We start from the raw sequence: 27538 nt of genomic DNA, 5'->3' as shown, positions 1-27538 counted from the left end.
CTATTACAGTACTTTGAATTTGGCATATAATTTACATAACTGAAATATACAAGAGGACTTATCTGGTGGAACATCAGAAGTCAATATCCTGATGAATGAATTGGTAACACTTTAGAAAAGTAAAGGCAGGTAGGATTTTTTTAAATCTATGTTTTCCTTTTCTTCCTTTTTCTTTTCTTTCTTTCTTTTCCTTTTTTTTTCTTTTTTCTTTTTTTTGAGACAGGATCTTGCTTTGTTGCCCAGGCTGGAGTACAGTGGCAGGATCATGGCTCACTCCAGCCTCAACCTCCCAGGCTCAAGCAATCCTCTCACTTCAGCTTCCCAAAGTGTTGGGATTATAGGCATGAGCCACTGTGCTTGGCCTCCTTTTCAATTAAGATTTAAATTTTTTTACATATTTCTCAGTCACATTCACAATAGTTTGTGAAAATCCAAAAAATATCTGGAATGCCTCCTAAAATCGATAGGAGAATTCAAAAATATCTGATACTAAAAACCACTTGAATTAAAAAAAAATCTGTGAAACTTTCACCTTTTTTCTCAGATTAAAAAAAAAACACTTCTCTCAGTACTTACAGGTTAGTGAGAAGTTCCATAAATCATTCCTTATGTTAAATAAGCACAGGCTTATAATTTCAGAGCAAAAGAGTCATTTAGACTAAATTTTAAGTCAGATGCCAGAGAAGTGACCATTTTTATTGAGAAGGTTCAACTGTTGTATAAAGAATTAGTAATAATCTTCAAAATCCTGATAGATTCCAGCAGTACTCTAGTATCGATAACTATGGTAAGGAGTGGCTGAAAGTCATTCCAACTAATTTGTTTCAGGTATCAGTTGCAAAACTGTTTTTAGAGTCCCTAAATCATGGAAAGACTTGGTTCCTGCCCTGTGGCAGTCCCTTTTGACCTCCCACAAACAAAATAACTTCGTTTAGCTTAGCTCTTGCCTCAGTAGTAAAATATGGGGACTAGATCATTGAATGCCAGGTCTTTTGTGACCCTGCAAGTCTATATGGATGCATTATAGGAAAGACTCGATCTGGGACCACTGAGGAGCTTCTAACTGAAGGCAATGGAGAGAACTGGTCAAGAGGCCCTGCTTGGGAGTCAGACTGCCTGCCTTCAAGTTCCAGCTCCAAGGGCTGTGTGACTTTAGCCCTGCCACATAATCACTCTAAGCCCGTGGGTCCTCCTAGATAAAATGGAGATAACAATACTACTTACCCTAGGGCTGGGAGGGATAAATGAGCTAGGGCATGTAAAGCATTCAATGTCCTTTCTTTCCTCTTAGGAATTGGTAATGTTAAATTGCTATTGATTAAAGTGCAGAATTTTGGCCTGCACTTTGGGAGGCTGAGGCGGGTGGGTCACTTGAGGTCAGGAGTTCAAGACGAGCTTGGCCAACATGGTGAAACCCCGTCTCAACTAAAAATATAAAAATTAGCCAGGCGTGGTGGCACACCCTTGTAATCCCAGCTACTTGGGAGACTGAGGTGGGAGGATTGCTTGAACCTAGGAGGTGGAGGCTGCAGTGAGCCAAGATTGCACCACTGTATTCCAGCCTGGGTGTCTGAGACTTGGTCTCAAAAAAATAAATTAATAAATAAAAATAAAGTTCAGAGTCCTAGATACAGAATCCTAATCATTTGCATTTTGTAGTGCTTTATAACTTCAAAAGATTTAGTTAATACTTCATCTCATAGGTAATAACAGAAAATCTGTAAGGTAGAAACAGAAGTTGCTATATTTTTGTATGCTAAAAAATGTAATAGAGCAGTAAAGTCCAGAGAAAGTTTTTAATTGTTCAAAGTCAATTGTCTAATAAATGATAGAGCTAAATTAACCATTCTATGGTATATATGTACTTCAGAACATCATGTTATACATGATAAAAGCATATGATGTTATTTATCTGTCAATTTTTAAAAAAATAGTAGGGCCGCTGGGCATGGTGGCTCACGCCTGTAATCCCAGTACTTTGGGAGGCTGAGGTGGGCGGATTGCCTGAGGTCAGGAGTTTGAGGCTAGCCTGGCCAACATGGTGAAATGCGGTCTCTACTAAAAATACAAAACGTAGCCAGGTGTGGTGGCAGGTGCCTGTAATTCTGGCTAATCGGGAGGCTGAGGCAGGAGAATCACTTGAACCTGGGAGGCGGGGGTGGCAGTGAGCCAAGATCGCACTATTGTATCCCAGCCTGGGCAACAAGAGCGAGACTTCGTCTCAAACAAACAAACAAAAAAAGTAAGGCCAGAATTCAACTCAGGTGTTCAGATTTTTAAGTACATGGATGGGGAGTGGGTGTTTATTATTGTGTCAATGAAATCTTAGCTTGAGATATTTTTTCTTTCATTTTTATATTATAAAGGTAATGCCTATTTACTTTATAAAAATAAAGAAATGCGTATTAACAAATAAAAAGTTTTGCAAAATTCTTAACCTACCCGTGAAATTTACTGTTAACATTTTGGCAAATAGCCTGTCCTGAAATATATTGTTTTTTTTTCTGATGGTTCTGAATTTGAGGCTGTTAATTATAAAACAGTTTTTGATGCTCATATGCTGTGATGATGTTGCATCTGAGAATATCCACAGCTTCAAAGAGAATGCTAGAGCTCTGTGATTTCAAGGTGCTATTTAAATAGCTGAGTTTACAACTACCTGTCATAAATGAAGTAGCAGGGAAAGAAGCCAGGTTGTTACTTTTTTGTTTCTTTTGTCGTTTCCTCCCTAACAAACAGTTACATTGAGTCCAGGAGGAGAATGACTTCACTTAGATCCCCAAGTACCTGTAGGCCAAGGCTTAACCCCACATTGAAAATATTTTCAGACTAGGCTCATTTGTGATAGGTGAATGCTACATTTAAAGTTGGTAGAGAATGTCAGCCTTGGAGGTAAATATGTGGTATTTTCATAAACATCTTAAATACATTTTAATTATTTTTCTCACAATGAATTAGGAGACAGAAAACCGGGCTCTGATTCTTAAGATTCGGATTCTACAGGAAGAGGTATGTCAGAATTGTTAAACACTGGCATAGACAAACATGCAAATCATATCATCGTGGTTTATGGCTGTGGGTTAAATAAAAATCATGTAAATAGACTCCTATAGGCCAGAGAGCAGGTTGACTTGTCAAATTACAAGTGAGGAGGAATGGATGGGATTTTCATGTCTGAAGAGAGGAACTGTTACTTTTGCAATTATCCTTGGAAGAAATGGGATTTAAGAAATTCAAATTTAAGATGAAATACAATGAACCCATCTAAAACATATCCAGATCAAGAATGAAAGTATGGATGTTATCTAATCATTTTCCATTTAATTCCATTGAACAAAGTGGCAAAAGTCTTGAGTCTGATTCAGATCTTAAATTCACTGAAAAAAGGACCTTGGAAAAACCATTGATCTTTTCTGGGCTAATGGTGCGTGTGCCATGGAGTTATTTTCGAGATTAAGATAATTCATGTGAAGCCATTTGGTAAACCACAATGTAGCTTATAAATATTAGGAAATATTAGTATAATCTCAATGAAAAAGAATATAATTTTTTTAAAGCAACAAATTTGAAGCATTGGAAGAACAGGGAACAAGCTACTAGCAAGTTACTATTTTGCAGGGAAAATTCCTTTTATAACAGATACCATTTGAATATCAAGTAGTATGCCAGTTTTTAAATTTTGCTTTTATGTGAGGCTATCAGAAGTATTTATGAAGCTGTGCAGCACAATCTGGAGAGTTATTCAAAATGTGGGCCAAGTGGGTATTTTAAAATTTTATAGTGGATTGGAAGGAACAATTAAAGTTTGGAAAGAAAGCCTATATTAGATTCAGAGCTGGTATAGCCACAAGGCCAGGCTTTTGTGAAACTAGTGCTTTACAATTAAACTTCTAATGTAAGATATTTTTCTCCTCTTATTTGAGTGACAAGTATCAAAGAATTTACCAAACCAGTTCAGAATTGAGATAGAAGGAAGATTGAAAGCCCTTCATCATGAAATAGCATTGCAATTATTGACTTACATTAGAAAACGAATTAAGTGTTGTCACTAGCTAAGATTCCTTTGGGAGGTAAAAATCTGATGCATAGTGAAGAGTAACATCACAATGGTTCGGATAGTGATTCACTTTTATTCATTCATTTTGTTCATTCAACACATATTCATTGGAAGACCTTAGAGCTATTCTAAGTGCTGAGTATATGAGCTTAGAAAAATAGCTCAGGTGGAACTAGTATGTTAGATGGTAAAAAGAGCTATAGAGAAAAGAAAAGCAGAAAACAGAATTGAGGCAGAGAGGAGTGCAATTTAAACTATAGTGGTTAGGAAAAGCAGTCTTATGAAGCTAATCCTTTGATTCAAAACTGGGAAAGGAGGTTTATCTGTGAAAGAGCCTTCCAGGCAGAAGAAATAGTAAGCTGAAAATCGTGAGGCTGCAGCCTGCCTGCTATTTTGGAGGGACGGCGAGGCCAGAGTGTCTGGATCAAAGTGAACAAGTAGCAAGAGATGCAGGCCAAGAGCTGGAGGGTCCAGAAACAAGGGGTTTACACAGGCATCCTAAGGACTCTGTCCTTTTTTTTTTTTTTTTTTTTTGAGACGGAGCCTCGCTCTGTCACCCAGGCTGGAGTGCAGTGGCGCGATCTCGGCTCACTGCAAGCTCCGCCTCCCGGGTTCACGCCATTCTCCTGCCTCAGCCTCTCCGAGTAGCTGGGACTACAGGCGCCCGCCAGCACTCCAGGCTAATTTTTTTGTATTTTTTTTTTTAGTAGAGACGGGGTTTCACTGTGGTCTCGATCTCCTGACCTCGTGATCCGCCCGTCTCGGCCTCCCAAAATGCTGGGATTACAAGCGTGAGCCACCGCGCCCGGCCAGGACTCTGTCTTTTTTTAAAAACAAAACGAAACGAACACTTGAGTGAGACGGGAGCCATTGAAGTGTTTCAAGCAAAGGAGTGATATGATCTAATTCCGTTTTGACAAGACAACTCTGGCTGCTGGGTTTAGAATCCATTGCAGCGGGGCAAGAGAAAAAGCAGGAAGACCAATTAGAAGGCCTTTGCAATGATCCAGTCAAAAGCTGATGGGGGCTTGGACTGAGTAGTTGCAGTGGAGGTGGACAGAAGTGTTTGGATCAGGAAATGCTTTGTAATATATCCAAAGATATTTATTATGTTTTCAGGTAAGAAAGAAGTTTTCTTCTGGTTGTTTCTAGTGTCTCAGCGAAATACAAAGCAAAGTCATCAGCTGACAGTGAGGATGTTGCAGGGGGCACTGGAAATTTGAGGAAAGAGAAGGAATGAAATGAGCTAGGGGTTGGAAAATTTTTTGTAAAGGGCCTGATTATAAATATTTTTAGGCTTTGCTAGCCACAAAAATGACCTTTGTGTCAACTACTTACCTCTGCCTTTGTATTGTGAAAACAGTCATAGACAGTATGTACCTGAATGGGCACAGCTGTGCTCTGATAAAACCTTATTTACAAAAACAGGTGGTCAGCTAGATTCGGCCTTTAGGGGTGGAGTGAGGAGGCTGGGCATAGCTTGCCAGTCCCTGATTTAGGTAAAAGGCAGTATAAATATACCAGGATGGTATGATATGATCACCAGTAAACACTGAGGTTAAAGGCCATGAATTAAAAGTGTGACCTGTCTGTTCACGCTTTCTTTAAGCATGTTCATCTGAAAGGGTGCTGGCGTGGAGTGGGTGGTAAGCTAATTTAGGTAAATGCTAAGAAGCAGGAGTTAGGCAGGGAATGCAGGCATTTGGAAGGGAATGATTATAATGATTGCCCAGGGAAGAGCTGAAGCTGAATAAAGAGGGGTCTGAGTTCATGGGAAAGTTGAAGGATAATGAAAAGGTGCTCGGATCAATGGATTGCGGGTTCCAGGGGGGACTGAAGGTTTGTGGGTATAGAGGAAGTAATCTGGAAAGGCAAGAGGTGGTTGTTGAAGAGTGGGATGCTTGCAATTAAGGTAATGGAGGGGCTGCAGTGACTGGTAATAACAAGTTTGAATTTATGACTATGGGAGTAGTGGCTGAGGTTGAATGGAAGATAAAAAGGCAATAATGAGAATGATGAAATACCACCTCCTAAAAGTACTTTGATTGTCCTCATCTTTTATTTTTCTTGGTGCTAAATCCAAGAATACTATCTTTTACATTAGAATATCAAGAACATCATGGATATAGACAGACTGGAAAAGAAGATTGAAGACTTGTCTAAAACTGAGACAGAACACCAAGTAAGCACTTCCCAAATACTGGTAAAAAAAATTTTTTTCTGTCAAACCAATATCATTTTATGAAAATGTCTATGCCTCATTGACAAACTAACCTTTGGTTATAAATTCTGAAACTTGTAGTCTACAAAATATTTGAGTTATATAAAAGCTAGTTTCCTTTTCCTCCTTTTTTTTTTTTTTGGCAGCTGCTTTACTGATATGTAATTCACATGCCTTAAATTTCATCAATTTAAAGTATATAAGTCAGTGTGTTTTGGTACATTTACAGAGCTGTGCAACCATCACGAAAATCAAGTTTAAAACATTTTCATCACCCCGAAAGAAATCCCTTTAACAGGAACCACCCCCCATCCACCATCCTCTCTCCAACCCTAAGCAGCCACTAATCTATTGTCTGTCTCTATAGATTTATCTATTCTGGACATTTCATATAAATGAAATCATACAATATGTTACCTTTTGTGTGTGGCTGATTTCACTTAGCATAATGTTTTTAAGGTTCATCCATGTTGTAGCATGTGTTACTACCTCTTTTTATGGCTGGATAATATTCTATATGGATATATCACATTTTGTTTGTCCACTCATTAGGTGATGGACGTTCAGGCTGTTTTCACTTTCTGGCTATTATGAATCATCTGCTATGAACATTTGTATACAAATTTCTATGTGTACATATGTCTTGATTTCTCTTGGGTATATATCTAGGAATGAAATTACTGGGTCACTTGATGTTTCTATGTATGTTTGTTTGTTTATTGAGACAGTTTTGCTCTTGTTGCCCAGGCTGGAGTGCAGTGGTATGATTTTGGCTCACTGCAACCTCTGCCTCCAGGTTCAAGGGATCCTCCTGCCTCAGCCTCCTGAGTAGCTGGGATTACAGGCGTGCACCACCATGCTCTGCTAATTTTTGTATTTTCGGTAAAGATGGGATTTCACCATGTTGGCCAGGCTGTTCTCAAACTCCTGACCTCAGGTGATCTGCCTGCCTCGGCCTCCCAAAGTGTTGGGATTACACGGGTGAACCACTGCGCCTGGCCTTGTTTCTATGTTTAACCTTTTAAGGAACTGCCAGGCTGTGTTCAAAGTGGCTGCACCATTTTACATTCCACCAGCAGTGCATGAGGGCTCAAATTTCTCTACATTCTTGCCCAAATTTGTTATCTTTTTATGTTATATGGCAATTTTTAATTTAATTGTATCTGATTTTATGAATTTCTAAATCAGGAAATATTTCAGATATTGTACCTTCTTTTTATTTTATTTTATTTTTTGTAGTTTACCAACCTCAACCTGAGATAATGTACCTTCTTAATGCTAAAAATGAGGAGAGATGGGAAAAATTTATCCCTAATTAAATTAAGAAATTATACCTTACAAAAATATTTTTTGTCTAGATAATGCCTAAAAAGTCTATATTTCATACATATTTTTGTTATCTGTCATACATTCTTATCAGGAAACAGATGACAATGACTAGTAAATTTGTGAATTTGTGTTATGCTTGTTGTCATCTCTAATGGCTTATTTGAGAAATATTTTGTTGTTGTATGTGCCTGAAATAATGATATAGTTAAATTTCATATCTATATGTAGAGTTTTCCAGTTTCCTAGCAGAAACTAACATTTCATGTGTGTGTTTACATATATATGTAAAACAACAGTTATAATTTAAACATCAATTTTTTTAAAAAAATGAACTAACAAATAATTAGTTAATTAGTGAATTTAAAGACAGGATCTCACTCTGTCACCTGGGCAGTAGTGCAGTGGCATTATCATAGTTCACTGCAGCCTTGAACTCCTGGGGTCAAGTGATCTTCCCTCTCAAACTTCCAAGTAGCTGGGAGTATAGATGCATACCACCATGCCCAGTTAATTTATTTTAAAATTTTTTGTGTAGACGAAGTCTTGCTATGTTGCCCAGGCTGATCTTGAACTACTTCCCTCAAGTGATCCTCCTACTTTGGCCTCCCAAAGCATTGGGATTACAGCTGTAAGCCATCATGCCCAGCCTTCTTAGACATTAAAATTAATTCTACACTAGGAGTGGCTGTCTTTGCAAAACACAACTGTGATAAACCAGTGGAAAGAGCCAGAAGACACGGGTTCAGATCCTGTCTTTTCTACTGAAAAATTTTATAACCTCAAGCAAGATTTAAGTCTAAATTTTCGCGTCTACTAAATGGATGTGATGTTTGTACCTATCCCACAAGCTTGTTATAAACTCAGATGTTGATGTGATTATATCCAGTGTATAAGATTATGGTGATGATTCTGCTTCTGACCATGATGATTATTTTTCCGGGTTCTCAATTCAGTCAATATACATATTTATTCATTCTATAATATCTAGCAGCATATGCCAACAAGCTTGCTTTTGATTTGAATAAATTGATATATCCTTTATGTTCACTTAGCTAAAAGAAATCTTAAGCATTGTTACAATATGTTTTATTTTGTTTTTTTTTTTTTTAATTTAAATTTTAGTTTTAGAGATGAGAGTCTTGCTCTGTCGCCTGGGCTGAAGTGCAGTGGTGTAATCATAGCTCACTGCACCTTCGAACTCTTGGGCTTAAACCATCCTCCAGCCTCAGCCTCCCAAGTGCCTGAGACTACAGGCATGTGCCACCACACCAGGCTAAACTATTTTTTTAAAGGGGGAAGAGTCTTCTATGTGTCCTCATGGAACCTCTATGTTCATGTTCTACCTAGACTTTTTATTTTCACCAAAAAAGTGAAGATTCTGAACATTCCCTTATTATGTTAAGTGTGGAATGGTGGGAAGGGCACTTGGCTGGAGCTGTAGACTTGCATTCCAGGCTCAGCTCTGCCATTGACAGTGTGTGACATTGGGTGGGTGAGTCTCTGGGTAGTGTGGGGTTTGGTTTCCTCACTGGTAACGTGAGAGCAATGACTCCTGCCTCTAGAGTTGGAAGGGAAAGTCCTTTGTAAAGTGAAAAATACATGTATGTTAAAGGTGCTTCAGAAACACCTTACTGGAATGATTTTATGGTACTGTCCTTTTACCAAAGCAATGTCCCAACGGCCTTCCCTAAATTCGTCTCTTTTCAGATGCAGTTACACACATATGAGAACACTTTGCTTAATAAAGATACAAGTTTGCAGAAGGTTGGTATTGTTCCTTACCACAAAGGCATGTGGAATTGGCTAGCTCTCTCCAAATCTGATTCTTTTTTTTTTTGATGGAGTCTTGCTTTGTTGCCCAGGCTGGAGTGCAATGGCATGATCTCGGCTCACTGCAATCTCCACCTCCCAGATTCAAGTGATTCTCCTGCCTCAGCCTCCTGAGTAGCTGGGATTACAGGTGTTTTGCCACCACACCAGCTAATTTTTGTATTTTTAGTAGAGGCGGGGTTTCCCCATGTTGGCCAGACTGGTCTTGAACTCCTAACCTCAGGTGATCCACTTGCCTCAGCCTCCCGAAGTGCTGGGATTACAGGCGTGAGCCACCGTGCCCAGCCTAAAAAATCTGATTCTAATATGATGTCATGAGACTTTCCTTTATAGTACTTTATAAAATAAGTTTGAACGTATCTTCTTTAAATTCTGGTGGTGTTCATCCACATATGTGACAAATATTAGTGTGCTAGTCTACCAGTCACTGGCTAGATACTGGTGACGTTGTTTTAATTTCTAACAACATAAATGAGTCTGCAGCCATTCATTTTAGGGTGGAAGAAGAATATATACCCAAATTATTTGAAACCTAATTTGATGGATCGATTAGATAGATATATAGATAGATATCATTCTGTTCTTGTATCCTGTGATTGTAGCCAAGGATATCAGCTACAAAGGTGCTGGTTACGGTAACTTTAAGAGACACAGGAAGGAATACAGCCTCAGTCAATAATCTTCCACAGTCCAAGACAGGGAAGTGAAGAAAGAATATTACTTGCCACTCGTCTTTTCCCTGCACATTTTGAAGTTTCAAAAGAAACATGCATAGCTGTGGACTTTGACTGGGATACTGCATATTGTCCTAACGTGATGTCTTCATTGCGGGTGTTCTCTATGTAATGATACTGAGATAGTAGTGGCTACTCAGTTCCTCCCTAACTCTGGTCTTCCTACCATTCTCCACTCCTGCTTGGGGTTCATCAGGTATTGATTGATCATCTCCCATGTGCCAGCCACCATGCTAGCCACGGGATAAAATTAGAGATCAGGTACTTACTAACCTGTACCTTTTGGTCTTGTAGAACAAAACAATGATTTTAAGGAGGTATCATTAGAACTGAAAAAAATCAGATGCCTTAATTTCATTGGTTACTTGCAAGACTGATTTTTTTCTTAACACATCATGATGATAAATATAATTTTGATTTGGGCTTAAGAATCACCTTTTAGAGTTTGATTCCACTGGGCCAGACAAACACAGATTATGTTGACATCAGTTACATATTGCTGTCTTTTTGTCCTGTGTGTGTGTGTGTGTGTGTGTGTGTGTGTGTGTGTGTATGTGTGTTGTTTTTTTGAGACGGAGTTTCACTCTTGTTGCCCAGGCTGGAGTGCAATGGCATGATCTTGGCTTACCGCAACCTCCACCTCCTGGATTCAAGTGATTCTCCTGCCTCAGCCTCCCTAGTAGCTGGGATTACAGGCCTGTGCCACCACGCCTGGCTAATTTTGCATTTTTAGTAGAGACAGGGTTTCCCCATGTTGGTCAGGCTGGTCTGGACCTCCCGACCTCAGGTTATCCGCCCTCCTCGGCCTCCCAAAGTGTTGGGATTACAGTCGTGAGCCACCACGCCCAGCCGTCCTTGTGTGTTTTTAATCACAAACACCAACTGGTTCAGTTTTCAAATAGTGAGACTGGGGGGGGGTAGGAAGTGGGGCGAGGTGGGGGAGGGGAGTGAGACATGGTGGTTCTAAAAATAAAAAAAATCAGGGGGGGGGGGGGGGGGGGGGGGGGGGGGGGGGGGGGTTGCAGTGAGCCGAGATGGACTATCCAGCTGGGCAGAGAGATGTCAAAAAAAAAAAAAAAAAATAGTGAGACTGGTAGAATCGCATGACGATTGGGCATTTATAGTTCTTCTGTGGTTCACATCGATAGTCTAATATATATGATTTGGTGGACCCATTACTTTTTTGCTATTATTTCTCTCTTCTACTTTTCAGAAAGGCTTATATATAGAAGAACTTAAATCAACCATCATAGAATATGGAAGCATTATAGAGGTATACCTGTTGTTATTAATCTCACACTTTGCAAGGTGGGCTTGTTAAATGTAAATTCCCCACTAGAGTAACATGTACAGGCTAATGTTGTGTGCGATTCCAGAATTTACGAGGGGAAAAAAATAAACTGGCTGATGAGTTACAGCACTTGCAACAGGAACTCATCATGTAAGTAGAGGGCAACCCTTGCCAGCCTCCTCTCTTGTTCCTCTACCCTACATTATTGGCCCAATTGAGCTTTGTATGTGCCACATTCTTTTCTTGTGTACCTTTGTATGTGATATTTTCTCTATTTTTCTCCATGAGAACTTCTTTATGAGTTTTCTATGACCCCTGATTGTCTTAGACAGCTCAGGCTACTATGACAAAATGCCATAGACTGTGTGGCTTCAATAATACTCATTTATTTCTTACAGTTTCGGAGGCTGGAACTCCAAGATCAGGGTGCCAGCAGGGTTGAGTTCTAGTGAGGGCCCCGTACTAGGTTGCAGATTGCTGACTTATCCTCGTACAAGCATGGAGGAAAGGCAGTTAGCTAACTCTGGCTTGTTCTTATAAGGACACTAATCCCATTCATGAGGGCTCCACCCTCATAACTTAATTACCTTCCAAGGGTTCCATTTCCAAATACCATCATATTGGGGTTAGGAATTCAATATATGAAATATGGCAGGCAAACATTCAGTCCATTGTGTTGACTTTCCCTTGCTTGCTTTTCCCTTACCCTGGAACTAAGTAACCCTTTTTTCTTTCTTTTTTTTTTTTTTGGAGGTGGAGTCTTGCTCTGTCACCCAGGCTAGAGTGCAGTGGCACGATCTTGGCCCACTGCAAACTCCGCCTCCTGAGTTCAAGCAATTCTTCTGTCTCAGCCCCCCACAAGAAGCTGGGACTACAGGCATATGCCACCATGCCTGGCTAATTTTTGTATTTTTAGTAGAGATGGGGTTTCACCATGTTGGCCAGGCTGGTCTCAGACTCCTGACCTCATGATCTGCCTGCCTCGGCCTCTCAAAGTGCTGGGATTACAGGTGTGAGCCACCCAGCCTGTCCTGAGTAATTGTTTTGAATGTAAGCATGGCACCTTGTTCTCACCTCTTTCCTAACATACATCATCCTGTATGATAATTATTTGTTTCTGAATGTGAGTAATACGCTAGTCCAAGATCCACAGGAGCCACTCAGATAACAAAAATGAGTAAAGCTAATGGAATATGCACGCATCTACATGATGCAAACGGCAAAGGAGATAAGTGCATTACCGATATAAAGACAAAGGGGCTACTCTGTTTAGTTCCAACTAATTGTGACATCAAAACTGTATGGACCTAGTCTGGCCACATCTTCTGATTTTGGAAGAAAAGCCACAAATCCAGATTTTTAAGTGACATTTTCTGATTTTTAACTGTTGGCACCAGTTCTTTTAAAAAATGTGGCCTGGTGTATGACCTCCTAGACTCACCAGTCTGTGCAGCTCCTGGAGGACAGAGACTATTTCTGACCACTCTCCCTATTCCCAAGCACATTATACAATCCTTGGCACATGGGTGCTGACTGATTGTTTGGCGATAAATGGACCCTATATTCTGTTGACTTCAAATGTAATGTTGGAGGCACACCTAACTAGACTATTGTTTTTTTGTTTTGTTTTGTTTTGTTTTTTTCAAGAAATGGGATCCAGTTGAATGTTAATGGAGAGTGTAACAGTATCATCTCTGAAGGAGAAAAGTCTTTACGTTATGAACTCGCTCTTGCTCAGTCTGCAGAGGTAGGTCATTATAAGACGATGAAAAGCTTTGAAAGATAACTACCCCATGTGATAGCTTATGATTTAATGAAGGTTCACAGTTTGCCAAAAACTACCAGGGACACTGAGAGAATGTGCTGATAGTTCTTAGAATCCAAGTCTAAAGTTTCTTAGCTTGGGGAGAAAGGACCATTTTCGAGTTATGGCCGAAAGCTACAGCAAGGTTGAAGGTTTGTGGAAGTGTGCATTCAGGAACTTTGGGAATTTAGAAATCTTTATTTTCTTGACAGGAGAGACTACCTGCCCTGATTCCCCAGGCTGGGGTACCAAAGGTAGCAGTAGATATCCATGAGTTATTTTTTAGAATTTTCCAAACCCTCAAAGTAAATATATTTATCAAAAAATAAAGACGCCTAGAAACAATACCAAATTTATTTGCTTTAGATTATAATTGTATCAACCCAAATTAATGACATTATTATATTCTGAACAGAAACTAGCATTTTCTTACATGTGTTTTGGTTAATTTTAAAGTGGCAAAATGAATTTATTAGTTTAAACAATTTCCATTTTTTGGTAGACCCAGTACTGTATAACATGGGAAGAAATATTTTAAAAACCTTCTCGGGGATAAAGACGTTCTGACTCCCTTATGCTATATTTTCATTCCTTTGTATTTTCCAGTTTTGTGCTTGTTATGTTCAGAAATGCTTTATTTAGAAAAATGCTTTCTTTTCACCATTTGATGGTCTCTTCCTATCTGTGGATGATGGATATGTCAGAATGTTCTCCTGTTGACAGCTGTGATGCGACCTTGAAAGGAGAGAAAGAATGCCTTTGGGCAAACGCTATTTGAATTGCTTCTGCCAAGGATGCAGGGACAACATATGCTGCCTTCATCTGAAGCCATCTCCGGCAGCCCTGGACATTCTGCTGAGGGCTGTGCTTTCCTGACATTCTGTTTCAAATACTCATCATTTCACTGTGTTTTTGAAACCAAGCCAAACTGCCAGACTGAATGAAACTGTGGCAAATCTGCCACAGCAGTGTGTTTTTATCCTCAGTCCTCTGAGATAATAATGATGTCAAGATGCCAGCCCAGAAAGTTCTATAGTTCTAAACAGGGGGAGTTATCAGCCGGCAAAGTTCTGGCTCTGAGGTTTACCCACTGATGAGTTGGGAAGTTTGTCTTCTAACTAGAATCCCGAAGTAAGAGTCCTGTGACCTTTTCAACACGCAGCAAAAAGAAGGCTTGGGTCATATATTTAAAATATGACAGGAGGCAGAGATTTTGAGAGAAGTATAGGGAATGTACTTTGTGAAACATCATATGGTCTTTTATGAATGGAAGGGGAGACAAAAGAAGCCAACCTGTTTTCAGGGGGATTGATTGAGCAGCCCTTCTCCACCAATTTTTTCCCCCTGGATATTTCTTTACCTATTTTTATGTTAAAATTAGAGCCATAACAGTTTATGTCATCAGCATGTAAATGTCATCTATTGATAAATGAGTTTTCCTTAAGACAGAATAAATGTTCAATTGCAGCCATCCTAGAGAGGAAATATCAACAGCTTTTTTAGGATGTAGGAGAATTCCACAAGACTATTGAGAACCAAATGACAATGACATCAACTCATGAGCATCATTTTTGTTAAGTGAAAATAATGAATGTTCTTTATTCAGATGTCAATTGTGGGCATTTCGATCATTGTTTCAGAACACTGAAACTGAAAGGCAGCACAGTGTAATCAACTTGTCATCTCTGGACGCCATGATGGATCAGGAAATGCTGCTGTTACTAAGAGAGCCTGAGCAGAAGGCAGTGGAATTCACAGCCACGCTTCAGAAGCTGGTATCTTATAACATACCTGTGTCGTGGTGTTCTGCTTTGGCTGGGAATATCTGCAGATAACTGACCTGCAACCTGTTTGCTGAGTCCAAATGTATCTGTGTGCTGCTGAGACCCAAATTAATACACTCTGAAAAGCAAAGGTTTTTCTCAAACCTTTCTGAAGCTGGCCTTTTAGTTCTGGGTCAATCAGGGCTAACAGATTGACCATTAGATATGGATTGCTTGAGGTTATTTTTTCCTGTGGGCTAATCTTTAGTATCAAAGGGCTGAAGACATGGTATCTATTGAACAGTTTCCTTCTTTCAATTTTCCTCTGGTTAATGGCTGGTATTCCTTTCTCCATTTTGATTTTTCACTGGAAACTCTGGATGATTGGAGAAATCAGAGAACAACATTTTCATACTGGTATTGCCAGTCCCTTTCATAGTGCCTAGCATATAGTAGGTAGCATTTAGTTTGGTATATTTTGGTACATTTTATATTTTGTACATTTTGGTACATTTTAGAATGGTACAAATAAGTGAAAATGGTTGTTTTCTTCTATTTAAAAAGATGGGTTTTGTTCTGGAAAATGATTCTCTCTGTATATATTCAACATGTATAGAGCACCTGACGATATCACATATACACATGGCAACATCCTGGAATAAAAGAAAGTCACTGGGGGCATTAGATGCAAAGGAACGTATTCTGGTATTTTCCTGAGTTACCTATATAGTAGAACTTTCGTCTCAATGGATTCTGATTATATAATAGCATGTGTCTTTCATCTAAATTGCTAGTTGAAGATGTGGAACTCTTTTTTCAGCACGAAGAAATTTCTAAAATTGCAACCCTTATTGAAAACTCTCGACGGTGGGTAACTAATCCAGAAATTACTGTGAAAGAAAAGTGGGAGGAGCAGCTTACTGTAAGTGTTTTATATTTTGTGATTTTCCTGGTTTTTCTTCTCCTTTGTTAAGCCAGGTAATAGTATATACAGTACCATTTCTAAGACTTTATTGCAGTCTTCTGCTATCTTAGTCTGATCATGAGTATAGACTGTGTGTCCAGGGGTGTGTACGAGTGTGAGGGTGAGGAAAGAATGTGAGAGAGAGTGAGTGTGCAGATATGTGAGATGTGATGGAGAGACAAATAATACATAAGATAATTTAATGAAAAAAATGCATTTATCTCCTTGTAAGAATTGGCTAGTCTAAATTAAGATTTTTCCTTAGCCTATTAAAATTGCCTAACTTTGAAAGAATGATTATTGTGTAAAAGAATCTTATTCCTGAGACTTCGATGGTTTTACTATCTCAGGAACTTGCAGAACATTGGAAAAACAGGAACTTCTTAGGTAGCTATTCCCAGCTTTATTAGAAAGGAAGCATATGAGAAGGTATCTCTTTCATCTGTCCCTCACCTATTTACCTCTACTTCTTGACTGCCAGCTACTTTCTAGCATCCATCAGCCCCTTAAGCTAAAGAAAAAAAAGTAAACTCTGGAATATGATTTCAACCCCTTTGCCAATCTAATTTTTTTTCTTTTTTGAGATGGAATCTCGCTGTTGCCCAAGCTGGAGTGCAGTGGCGTGATCTTGGCTCACTGCCACCTCTGCCTCATGAGTTCAAGTGATTCTCCTGCCTCAGACTCCCAAGTAGCTGGGATTACATGCATGCGCCACCATGCCCGGCTAATTTTTGTATTTTTAGTAGAGACGGGGTTTCACCATGTTGGCCAGGCTGATTTTAACCTCCTGACTTCAGGTGATCCACCCACCTCAGCCCCCCAAAGGGCTGGGATTACAGTCAATCTAATTTTTTTAAGATTACATGTAAATATGATAATCAATAAATACTGATATTATTGCATTATCTTGTCCCATCCTGTTCTAAAGCAATTGTGATGACTACTGAAGTTGTCAGGGGACTAACTTAAGAAAAAGAAAGCAAAGCTCAGTTTTAGGGACACAATAGGTACTTTATACATACTGGTTACATTGACATAATCAATAGGATAGTCAATCTCTGGGCAATTGGGAATTGGTATTAATTAACATACAATTGAGAATTCGTATTCATTGACATACAATTTTGGCATCCAGTATGCCATTGAGATGGAATGTCCACAGCTTTTTAGATTGCCTCTGTCATTTCTCTGTGTTTAACACTGGAGTACTGGGGTTTGTTTTGTGACTTTTCTTGTAGGAATTCAACAATATCACGGAAGAGAAGCTAGATCTTTGCATATTAATGCTGAACATCTTGGGAAACCACAAAGAATCTCTTGATAAAGAATTTGCCAAATTAATAGCGATTTTGAAGAGATTCAGGCAGGAATATTTTTATTTCAGAAAAGAATTTCTTGCCAGGTGATAATCATTTATATATAAGAAATCCATGCTTTATATACATGAAATGTTTATGATCATGCCACTGCATTCAGTTTACTTTCTGCAAGTTGTATACATTGATTTCAGATGATACTTTTTTCAGAGAAGATATTTTGTTTGATAACTCTGAATTGTAAAATAGTATGAAATTGACTTACATGTTCAAAATTGCAAATGATGAACTATAAAATCTGTGGAAACCAGCCAAGCACGGTGGCTCACGCCTGTAATCCCAGCACTTTGGGAGGCTAATGTGGGCGAATCACCTGAGGTCAGGAGTTCGAGACCAACCTGGCCAACATGGTGAAACCCTGTCTCTACTAAAAATACAAAAATTAGCTGGATGTGGTGGTGCATGCCTATAATCCTAGCTACTTGGGAGGCTGAGGCAGGAGAATTGCTTGAACCCGGGAGGCAGAGGATCACACCACTGCACTCCAGCCTAGGTGACAGAGTGAGACTCTGTCTCAAAAAAAAAAAAAAAAAAAAATCTGTGGAAACCAGTATAATGAGTTATTTTTTCCCTAGAGAAGGAATTTGAAATTATGAAATATAATCTTTTACCAGAAGAAGCCTTAGAGATCCTCTGGTAACCTCACAATTTTACAGACAACTAAGGCATGAAGAGGTAAAGTGAATTGACTAAGACCTGAGAGTTATTAATGGAAGCTCTGGAACTTGAAGCCAGGTCTGTTGGCTTCTCCCCACTGGGTTTTATGTTTGACCTCAGTGTATCATGTTGGGCACTGGGCAAGTAAATGTCAGTTAAATGCAGTCATAGGGAATAGATGATAACAAATACAAAATAACTTACCCTCTTACCCTTTCTTTACCCTCAATTCTTATGATAATGGAGAAATTCTTGAAATTTTTACACTCTGGAAACCGTAAGGCCAGCGATTATATCTTTTGTTAACCACCATTTATATAGCTGCTAGGACCATACTTAGCAGTTACTCAAGAAATGCTTTTTGAGCAAATGAGCAAATGAACATAGGTATATATTGCACTTGAACAAAATTTTAAAATGTAATTAATGACTGAGGTAAACTTGAAGCAAATAGCCAGAAGAAACTATTTTATTTCCCCCAAATATAAGGAAACTAGGGACCAGAGAGAGAGAATACCAGAGGAACTCGCAGGAAAATGATCTTCTGCTTTCCCTAAGAAGCAGAGAACCCTCACTTCCCCATAGTGGTAAAAGATGTGGGCTAAGTGGACACACAGCTTCCCTATGCAGATACCATCTCCACAAAAGGCAGCGTCAACACTCTTCTATTTAGCAACAAAGAACTATTTGGAGAGAGGTCTGCACTGATGTCATCTCAAAATGAGTGAATCTTCTGTATTGTCCTACTTAGACATACAAGCAGCCCGGTTAAATAACAGTAGGTGTCATTTGTCTAGAGGCTACTGTGTCAGATGTAGTGCTAAGAAGTTGACATATATTTATCTCCAGAGAGGTTCCATAATTTGCCCAAGGTCACCCAGCTGGGATTAAGTGACAGCTGGGACTCAGACCTAATTCTGCCTGACTTCAAAACCTGTGTCCTTTCAATGGTTAATCTCCTACCATCGACTTGTTAAATCTGATACAAGATTCTTTAAAAATATTCTGGGAACCTAGCATTGGGCAAAATACTCCTTATCAGCATAAGATGGTTATAACCTCTGGCTTTTGGACACAATTTAAAACTGACAAAGCCACATAAAGGCTACACACAAAATAATTTGACTGTGGATTTTAGCTATGAATAAGTAAATAGCTGGGTGCCCCGGCTCATGCCTGTAATCCCAGCACTTTGGGAAGCTAAGACAGAAGGATGGTTTGAGCCTGGGAGTTCAGACCAGCCTGGGCAACATAGCGAGACCCTGTCTCTCACAAAAAAATTTTAAATGAGCTGGGCATGGTGATGCATGCCTGTAGTTTCAGCTACTTGGGAGGTTGAGGTGGAAGGATTGAGCCCAGGAGTTTGAGGCTACAGTGAGCTATAATTGTGCCAGTGCACTCTAGCAGCCTGGGAGACAGAGCAAGACACTGCCTCTTTAAAAAAAAGAGAGAAAAGGAAAGAAAAAAAAGAAAATGAATGGAGTATTTTGTGAGGATGAGAGAGAATTCTGTTTAGATGAGGTAGGAAATGTTTATTAAAGGTAAATTTTTAGGGGCTATTTGCTGAGGAAGGGAAGCCTCTCATTCTGCTGTGGGACAAATAGGCTCTAGTGCTGAAGAATGGAAATAATTGAGTGGCATGGACAGGAAAGTTCTCTCAGAAGGCTTGGCGAGGAAACAAGTCTTGATCCGTACAATATCCGTCAGGATGTCTGCTCTTCGCCTGGCTTCCACCCCTTCCCCAACTCCAGGTGCTAAGGAATTACAGGAAATAAGACAGAAATCTCTGCCTCTATGAAACTAACATCTAGTAAAGGATGCAAATAACAAACAAATAAACATACAATGTCAGGGAGTGGTATAAAGAAAATTAAATCAGGATAAGAAGACAAAGAATGACTGGGAGCATTTTAGAGAGAATAGCCAGGAAAGTCCTGCCTGAGGAGTGATGAATTGAGTAGAGAGCTGAGTGGGGCGAGGGAGTGAGCTATGTGACGATCCGGGTGTGTTCCAGGCAGAGGAAGGAGCCGGTGCAAAGACCCTGAGGCTGTAGTGAGCCTGGTGTTTTTGAGCAGCAGCAAGAAGCTGGTATGGCTGGGGCGGGGTGGAGGCTGGGCAGTGGTAGGATGTGGAGCCAGAAGGATAGACAGAGGCCAGGCCAGACACAGCCTTTGCAGTCCGTGTTTAGGAGTTGGGAGTTTATTGAGTGTGGTGAGAAGCCATCAGAGGGTTAGGAGCAGAGAAAAAATGTGATTTGTGTCTTGTTTTTGTTTGTTTTTATTTTTTTCTTTCTTTGTGATTTGTGTTTTGAAAGATCTGCTGGATGAAGAATTATTTATAGAGGGCAAAAGTGAAAGCAGTGAGACGAGAAAGGAGAGTTTTCTTTTCTTTTTTTTTTCAAGACAGTCTCACTCCATCACCCAGGCTGGAGTGCAGCAGCATGATCTCAGCTCACTGGAACCTCTACCTCCTGGGTTCAACCTCCACCTCCCGAGTTCAAACGATTCCCTTGCTTCAGACTCCCAAGTAGCTGTGTGCTGCTATGCTCAGCTAATTTTTGTATTTTTTTTAAATTATACTTTAAGTTTTAGGGTACATGTGCACAATGTGCAGGTTAGTTACATATGTATACATGTGCCATGTTGGTGTGCTGCACCCATTAACTCATCATTTAACATTAGGTATATCTCCTAATGCTATCCCTCCCCCCTCCCCACAACAACAGGCCCTGGTGGTGATGTTCCCCTTCCTGTGTCCATGTGTTCTCATTGTTCAATTCCCACCTATGAGTGAGAACATGCTGTGTCCTTGCGATAGTTTGCTGAGAATGATGGTTTTCAGCTTCATCCATGTCCCTACAAAGGACATGAACTCATCATTTTTTATGGCTGCATAGTATTCCATGGTGTATATGTGCCACATTTTCTTAATCCAGTCTATCGTTGTTGGACATTTGGCTTGGTTCCAAGTCTTTGCTATTGTGAATGTGCCGCAGTAAACATATGTGTGCATGTGTCTTTATAGCAGCATGATTTATAGTCCTTTGGGTATATACCCAGTAATGGGATTGCTGGGTCAAATGGCATTTCTAGTTCTAGATCCCTGAGGAATCACCACACTGACTTCCACAATGATTGAACTAGTTTACAATCCCACCAACAGTGTAAAAGTGTTCCTATTTCTCCACATCCTCTCCAGCACCTGTTGTTTCTTGACTTTTTAATGATCGCCATTCTAACTGGTGTGAGATGGTATCGCATTGTGGTTTTGATTTGCATTTCTCTGATGGCCAGTGATGATGAGCATTTTTTCATGTGTCTTTTGGCTGCATAAATGTCTTCTTTTGAGAAGTGTCTGTTCATATCCTTTGCCCACTTTTTGATGGGGTTGTTTGTTTTTTTCTTGTAAATTTGTTTGAGTTCATTGTAGATTCTGGATATTAGCCCTTTGTCAGATGAGTAGTTTGCAAAAATTTTCTCCCATTCTGTAGGTTGCCCATTCACTCTGATGGTAGTTTCTTTTGCTGTGCAGAAGCTCTTTAGTTGAATTAGATCCCATTTGTCAATTTTGGCTGTTGTTGCCATTGCTTCTGGTGTTTTAGTCATGAAGTCCTTGCCCATGCCTATGTCCTGAGTGGTATTGCCTAGGTTTTCTTCTAGGGTTTTTATGGTTTTAGGTTTAACATTGAAGTCTTTAATCCATCTTGAATTAATTTTTGTATAAGCTGTAAGGAAGGGATCCAGTTTCAGCTTTCTACCTATGGCTAGCCAGTTTTCCCAGTACCATTTATTAAATAGGGAATCCTTTCTCCATTGCTTGTTTTTGTCAGGTTTGTCAAAGATGAGACAGTTGTAGATATGCAGCATTATTTCTGAGGGCTCTGTTCTGTTCCATTTGTCTATATCTCTGTTTTGGTACCACTACCATGCTGTTTTGGTTACTGTAGCCTTGTAGTATAGTTTGAAGTCAGGTGGCATGATGCCTCCAGCTTTGTTCTTTTGGCTTAGGATTGACTTGGTGATGTGGGCTCTTTTTTGGTTCCATATGAACTTTAAAGTAGTTTTTTCCAATTCTGTGAAGAAAGTCATTGGTAGCTTGATGGGGTTGGCATTGAATCTATAAGTTACCTTGGGCAGTATGGCCATTTTCACGATATTGATTCTTCCTACCCATGAGCATGGAATGTTCTTCCATTTGTTTGTATCCTCTTTTATTTCATTGAGCAGTGGTTTGTAGTTCTCCTTGAAGAGGTCCTTCACATCCCTTGTAAGTTGGATTCCTAGGTATTTTATTCTCTTTGAAGAAATTGTGAATGGGAGTTCACTCATGATGTGGCTCTCTGTCTGTTATTGGTGTATAAGAATGCTTGTGATTTTTGCACATTGATTTTGTATCCTGAGACTTTGCTGAAATTGCCTATCAGCTTAAGGAGATTTGGGGCTGAGACAGTGGGGTTTTCTAGATATACAATCATGTCATCTGCAAACAGGGACAATTTGACTTCCTCTTTTCCTAATTGAATACCCTTTATTTCCTTCTCCTGCCTGATTGCCCTGGCCAGAACTTCCAGCACCATGTTGAATAGGAGTGGTGAGAGAGGGCATCCCTGTCTTGTGCCCGTTTTCAAAGGGAATGCTTCCAGTTTTTGCCCATTCAGTATGATATTGGCTGTGGGTTTGTCATAGATAGCTCTTATTATTTTGAGATACGTTCCATCAATACCTAATTTATTGAGAGTTTTTAGCATGAAGGGCTGTTGAATTTTGTCAAAGGCCTTTTCTGCATCTATTGAGATAATCATATGGTTTTTGTTGTTGGTTCTGTTTATATGCTGGATTACGTTTATTGATTTGCATATGTTGAACCAGCCTTGCATCCCAGGGATGAAGCCCACTTGATCATGGTGGATAAGCTTTTTGACGTGCTGCTGGATTTGGTTTGCCAGTATTTTACTGAGGATTTTTGCTCGATGTTCATCAGGGATATTGGTCTAAAATTCTCTTTTTTTGTTGTGTCTCTGCCAGGGTTTGGTATCAGGATGATGCTGGCCTCATAAAATGAGTTAGTGAGGATTCCCTCTTTTTTCTATTGATTGGAATAGTTTCAGAAGGAATGGTACCAGCTCCTCCTTGTACCTCTGGTAGAATTCGGTTGTGAATCCATCTGGTCCTGGACTGTTTTTGGTTGGTAAGCTATTGATTATTGCCACAATTTCAGAGCCTGTTATTGGTCTATTCAGAGATTCATCTTCTTCCTGGTTTAGTCTTGGGAGGTGTATGTGTCGAGGAATTTATCCATTTCTTCTAAATTTTCTAGTTTATTTGTGTAGAGGTGTTTATAGTACTCTCTGATCGTAGTTTGTATTTCTGTGGGATCGGTGGTGATATCCCCTTTATCATTTTTTGTTGCGTCTATTTGATTCTTCTCTCTTTTATTCTTTATTAGTCTCGCTAGTGGTCTATCAATTTTGTTGATCTTTTCAAAAAACCAGCTCCTGGATTCATTGATTTTTTGAAGGATTTTTGTGTCTCTATTTCCTTCATTTCTGCTCTGATCTTAGTTATTTCTTGCCTTCTGCTAGCTTTTGAATGTGTTTGCTCTTGCTTCTCTAGTTCTTTTAATTGTGATGTTAGGGTGTCAATTTTAGATCTTTCCTGCTTTCTCTTGTGGGCCAATGCTATAAATTTCCCTCTACACACTGCTTTAAATGTGTCCCAGAGATTCTCGTATGTTGTGTCTTTGTTCTCATTGGTTTCAAAGAACATCTTTATTTCTGCCTTCATTTTGTTATGTACCCAGTAGTCATTCAGGAGCAGGTTGTTCAGTTTCCATGTAGTTGAGCGGTTTTGAGTGAGTTTCTTAATCCTGAGTTCTAGTTTGATTGCACCGTGGTCTGAGAGACAGTTTGTTATAATTTCTGTTCTTTTACAGTTGCTGAGGAGTGCTTTACTTCTGACTTTGTGGTCAGTTTTGAATAGGTGTGGTGTGGTGCTGAAAAGAACGTATATTCTGTTGATTTGGGGTGGAGAGTTCTGCAGATGTCTATTAGGTCTTCTTGGTGCAGAGCTGAGTTCAATTCTTGGATATCCTTGTTAACTTTCTGTCTCGTTGATCTGTCTAATGTTGACAGTGGGGTGTTAAAGTCTCCCATTATTATTGTGTGGGAGTCTAAGTCTCTTTGTAGGTCTCTAAGGACTTGCTTTATGAATCTGGGTGCTCCTGTATTGGGTGCATATATACTTAGGATAGTTAGCTCTTCTTGTTGAATTGATCCCTTTACCATTATGTAATGGCCTTCTTTGTCTCTTTTGATCTTTGTTGTTTTAAAGTCTATTTTATCAGAGACTAGGATTGCAACCCCTGCCTTTTTTTGTTTTCCATTTGCTTGGTAGATCTTCCTCCATCCCTTTATTTTGAGCCTATGTGTGTCTCTGCACGTGAGATGGGTTTCCTGAATACAGCACACTGATGGGTCTTGACTCTTTATCCAATTTGCCAGTCTGTTTCTTTTAATTGGAGCATTTAGCCCATTTTCATTTAAGGTTAATATTGTTATGTGTGAATTTGATCCTGTCATTATGATGTTAGCTAGCTGGTTATTTTACTTGTTAGTTGATGCAGTTTCTTCCTATCATCGATGGTCTTTACAATTTGGCATGTTTTTGCAGTGGCTGGTACCGATTGTTCCTTTCCATGTTTAGTGCTTCCTTCAGGAGCTCTTTTAGGGCAGGCCTGGTGGTGACAAAATCTCTCAGCATTTGCTTGTCTGTAAAGTATTTTATTTCTCCTTCACTTACGAAGCTTAGTTTGGCTGGATATGAAATTCTGGGTTGAAAATTCTTTTCTTGAAGAATGTTGAATATTGGCCTCCACTCTCTTCTGGCTTGTAGAGTTTCTGCCGAGAGATCAGCTGTTAGGCTGATGGGCTTCCCTTTGTGGGTAAGCCGACCTTTCTCTCTGGCTGCCCTTAACATTTTTTCCTTTATTTCAACTTTGGTGTATCTGACAATTATGTATCTTGGAGTTGCTCTTCTCGAGGAGTATCTTTGTGGCATTCTCTGTATTTCCTGAATCTGAATGTTGGCCTGCCTTGCTAGATTGGGGAAGTTCTCCTGGATAATATCCTGCAGAGTGTTTTTCACCTTGGTTCCATTCTCCCCATCACTTTCAGGTACACCAGTCAGACATAGATTTGGTCTTTTCACATAGTCCCATATTTCTTGGAGGCTTTGTTCGTTTCTTTTTATTCTTTTTTCTCTAAACTTCTCTTCTCGCTTCATTTCATTCATTTGATCTTCCATCACTGATACCCTTTCTTCCAGTTGATCGCATCAGCTACTGAGGCTTGTGCATTCATCATGTAGTGCTCGTGCCTTGGTTTTCAGCTCCATCAGGTCCTTTAAGGACTTCTCTGCATTGGTTATTCTAGTTAGCCATTCGTCTAATTTTTTTTCAAGGCTTTTAACTTCTTTGCCATGGGTTCGAACTTCTTCCTTTAGCTCGGAGTAGTTTGATTGTCTGAAGCCTTCTTCTCTTAACTCGTCAAAGTCATTCACTGTCCAGGTTTGTTCCATTGCTGGCGAGGAGCTGCTTTCCTTTGGAGGAGGAGAGGCGCTCTGATTTTTAGAGTTTCCAGTTTTTCTGCTCTGTTTTTCCCCATCTTTGTGGTTTTATCTACCTTTGGTCTTTGATGATGGTGATGTCAGATGGGGTTTTGGTGTGGACGTACAGATGTCCTTTCTGTTTGTTAGTTTTCCTTCTAACAGTCAGACCCTCAGATGCAGGTCTGTTGGAGTTTGCTGGAGGTCCACTCCAGACCCTGTTTGCCTGGGTATCAGCAGCGGAGGCTGCAGAACAGCGGATATTGGTGAACAGCAAATGTTGCTGCCTGATTGTTCTTCTGGAAGTATTGTCTCAGAGGAGTACCCAGCCGTGTGAGGTGTCAGTCTGCCCCTACTGGGGGTGCCTCCCAGTTAGGCTACTCGGGGGTCAGGAACCCACTTGAGGAGGCAGTCTGTCTGTTCTTAGATCTCCAGCTGCGTGCTGGGAGAACCACTACTCTCTTCAAAGCTGTCAGACAGGGACATTTAAGTATGCAGAGGATTCTGCTGCCTTTTGTTTGGCTATGCCCTGCCCCCAGAGGTGGAGTCTACAGAGGCAGGCAGGCCTCCTTGAGCTGTGGTGGGTTTCACCCAGTTCGAGCTTCCCATCCGCTTTGTTTACCTACTCAAGCCTCAGCAATGGCAGGTGCCCCTCCCCCAGCCTCACTGCCACCTTGCAGTTTGATCTCAGACTGCTGTGCTAGCAATGAGCGAGGCTCTGTGGGCATAGGACCCTCCGAGCCATGCACAGGATATAATCTCCTGGTGTGCCGTTTGCTAAGACTGTTGGAAAAGCGCAGTATTAGGGTGGGAGTGACCCGATTTTCCAGGTGCTGTCTGTCACTCCTTTCTTTGACTAGGAAAGGGAATTCCTTGACCTCTCGTGCTTCCCAGGTGAGGCGATGCCTCGCCTTGCTTTGGCTCATGCTTGGTGCCCTGCACCCACTGTTCTGCACCCACATTCCGACACTCCCCAGTGAGATGAACCCAGTATCTCAGTTGGAAATGCAGAAATCACCCGTCTTCCACGTGGCTCACGCTGTGGGCTGTAGACTGGAGCTGTTCCTATTTGGCCATCTTGGCTCCACGTCTTTTTTTTTTTTTTTTTTTTTTTTTTTTTAGTAGAGATGGGGTTTTGCTGTGTTGGCCAGGCTGGTCTCAAACTCTTGGTCTCAAGTGATCTGCCCACCTAGGCCTCCCAAAGTGCTGGGATTACAGGCGTGAGCCACTGCACCCAGTGAGAGAAGAGGTTCTCAATAACAGATAAGCATTTAGATATTCTGATATCAATTTACTGGTTTGTGACCCATTAAAAAAAAAGACATAAAATAATAGAGTGCATTACATATAGTAAGAATAAGTAGTGCTGAATTGAATTTTTGTTTCAGCTATGTTTCTGTGTATGTGTGTGTGTTTGTATACTGAGTTGAAGTATAAAACATTTCATGTTCAAAGAGTTACAGAGTTAGGAACTACTGCAGTAGTCCAGGTGAGGGATGTAGTGTGGTTCAGGGTAATAATCATGGAAGTGGTAAGAAATTATTAAATTCGAAGTGTATTTTTGAGGGTGGATCCAATCAAATGTGCTGGCAAGTTATATGTGTGGAGTGCAAGAAAGAGAGGAGTCATCCTTGACTTAGAGGCTTTTGATCTGAAAACCAGGTACATGGAGTGCTATTTAGACAGCAAAGTCTGGGAAAGATGCAGACTGGAATAGAAATCAAGATTTATCATTAGAACATGTTGGCAGAGAGAATTGTTGGATTTAAACATACACACAAGCTAATATATACCTCTTTACATGTTAATAAAATTTGTATGGGGGAAAAATCTTCAAAGGTTCATCATCTGTTGAGTATCTTTAACAGATGATATCATCTAATTTTTTTTTTTTTTTTTTTTTTTTTTTTT

The 27538-nt window shown here is 40.0% G+C and overlaps 1 protein-coding gene across 1 annotated transcript in view; it reads left to right on the top strand.

Annotated features, from left to right (window-relative positions):
* The window catches only part of LRMP (lymphoid restricted membrane protein), a 152652-nt gene that overhangs the window by 60204 nt on the left and 64910 nt on the right, over positions 1-27538 (top strand). Inside the window, exons 11-19 of the mRNA XM_030804496.1 lie at positions 2959-3009; positions 6162-6239; positions 9315-9371; positions 11385-11444; positions 11548-11612; positions 13110-13209; positions 14907-15041; positions 15850-15951; positions 17232-17395. Coding sequence (XP_030660356.1) covers positions 2959-3009; positions 6162-6239; positions 9315-9371; positions 11385-11444; positions 11548-11612; positions 13110-13209; positions 14907-15041; positions 15850-15951; positions 17232-17395 — 812 coding nt within the window. The remainder of the gene's footprint in view (positions 1-2958; positions 3010-6161; positions 6240-9314; positions 9372-11384; positions 11445-11547; positions 11613-13109; positions 13210-14906; positions 15042-15849; positions 15952-17231; positions 17396-27538) is intronic.

This window comes from Nomascus leucogenys, chromosome 23 (assembly GCF_006542625.1).
Source record: "Nomascus leucogenys isolate Asia chromosome 23, Asia_NLE_v1, whole genome shotgun sequence".
NCBI lineage: Eukaryota > Metazoa > Chordata > Mammalia > Primates > Hylobatidae > Nomascus > Nomascus leucogenys.
The sequence above is the reverse complement of the archived record's forward strand: the minus strand, read 5'-3'. Positions and strand labels throughout refer to the sequence as shown.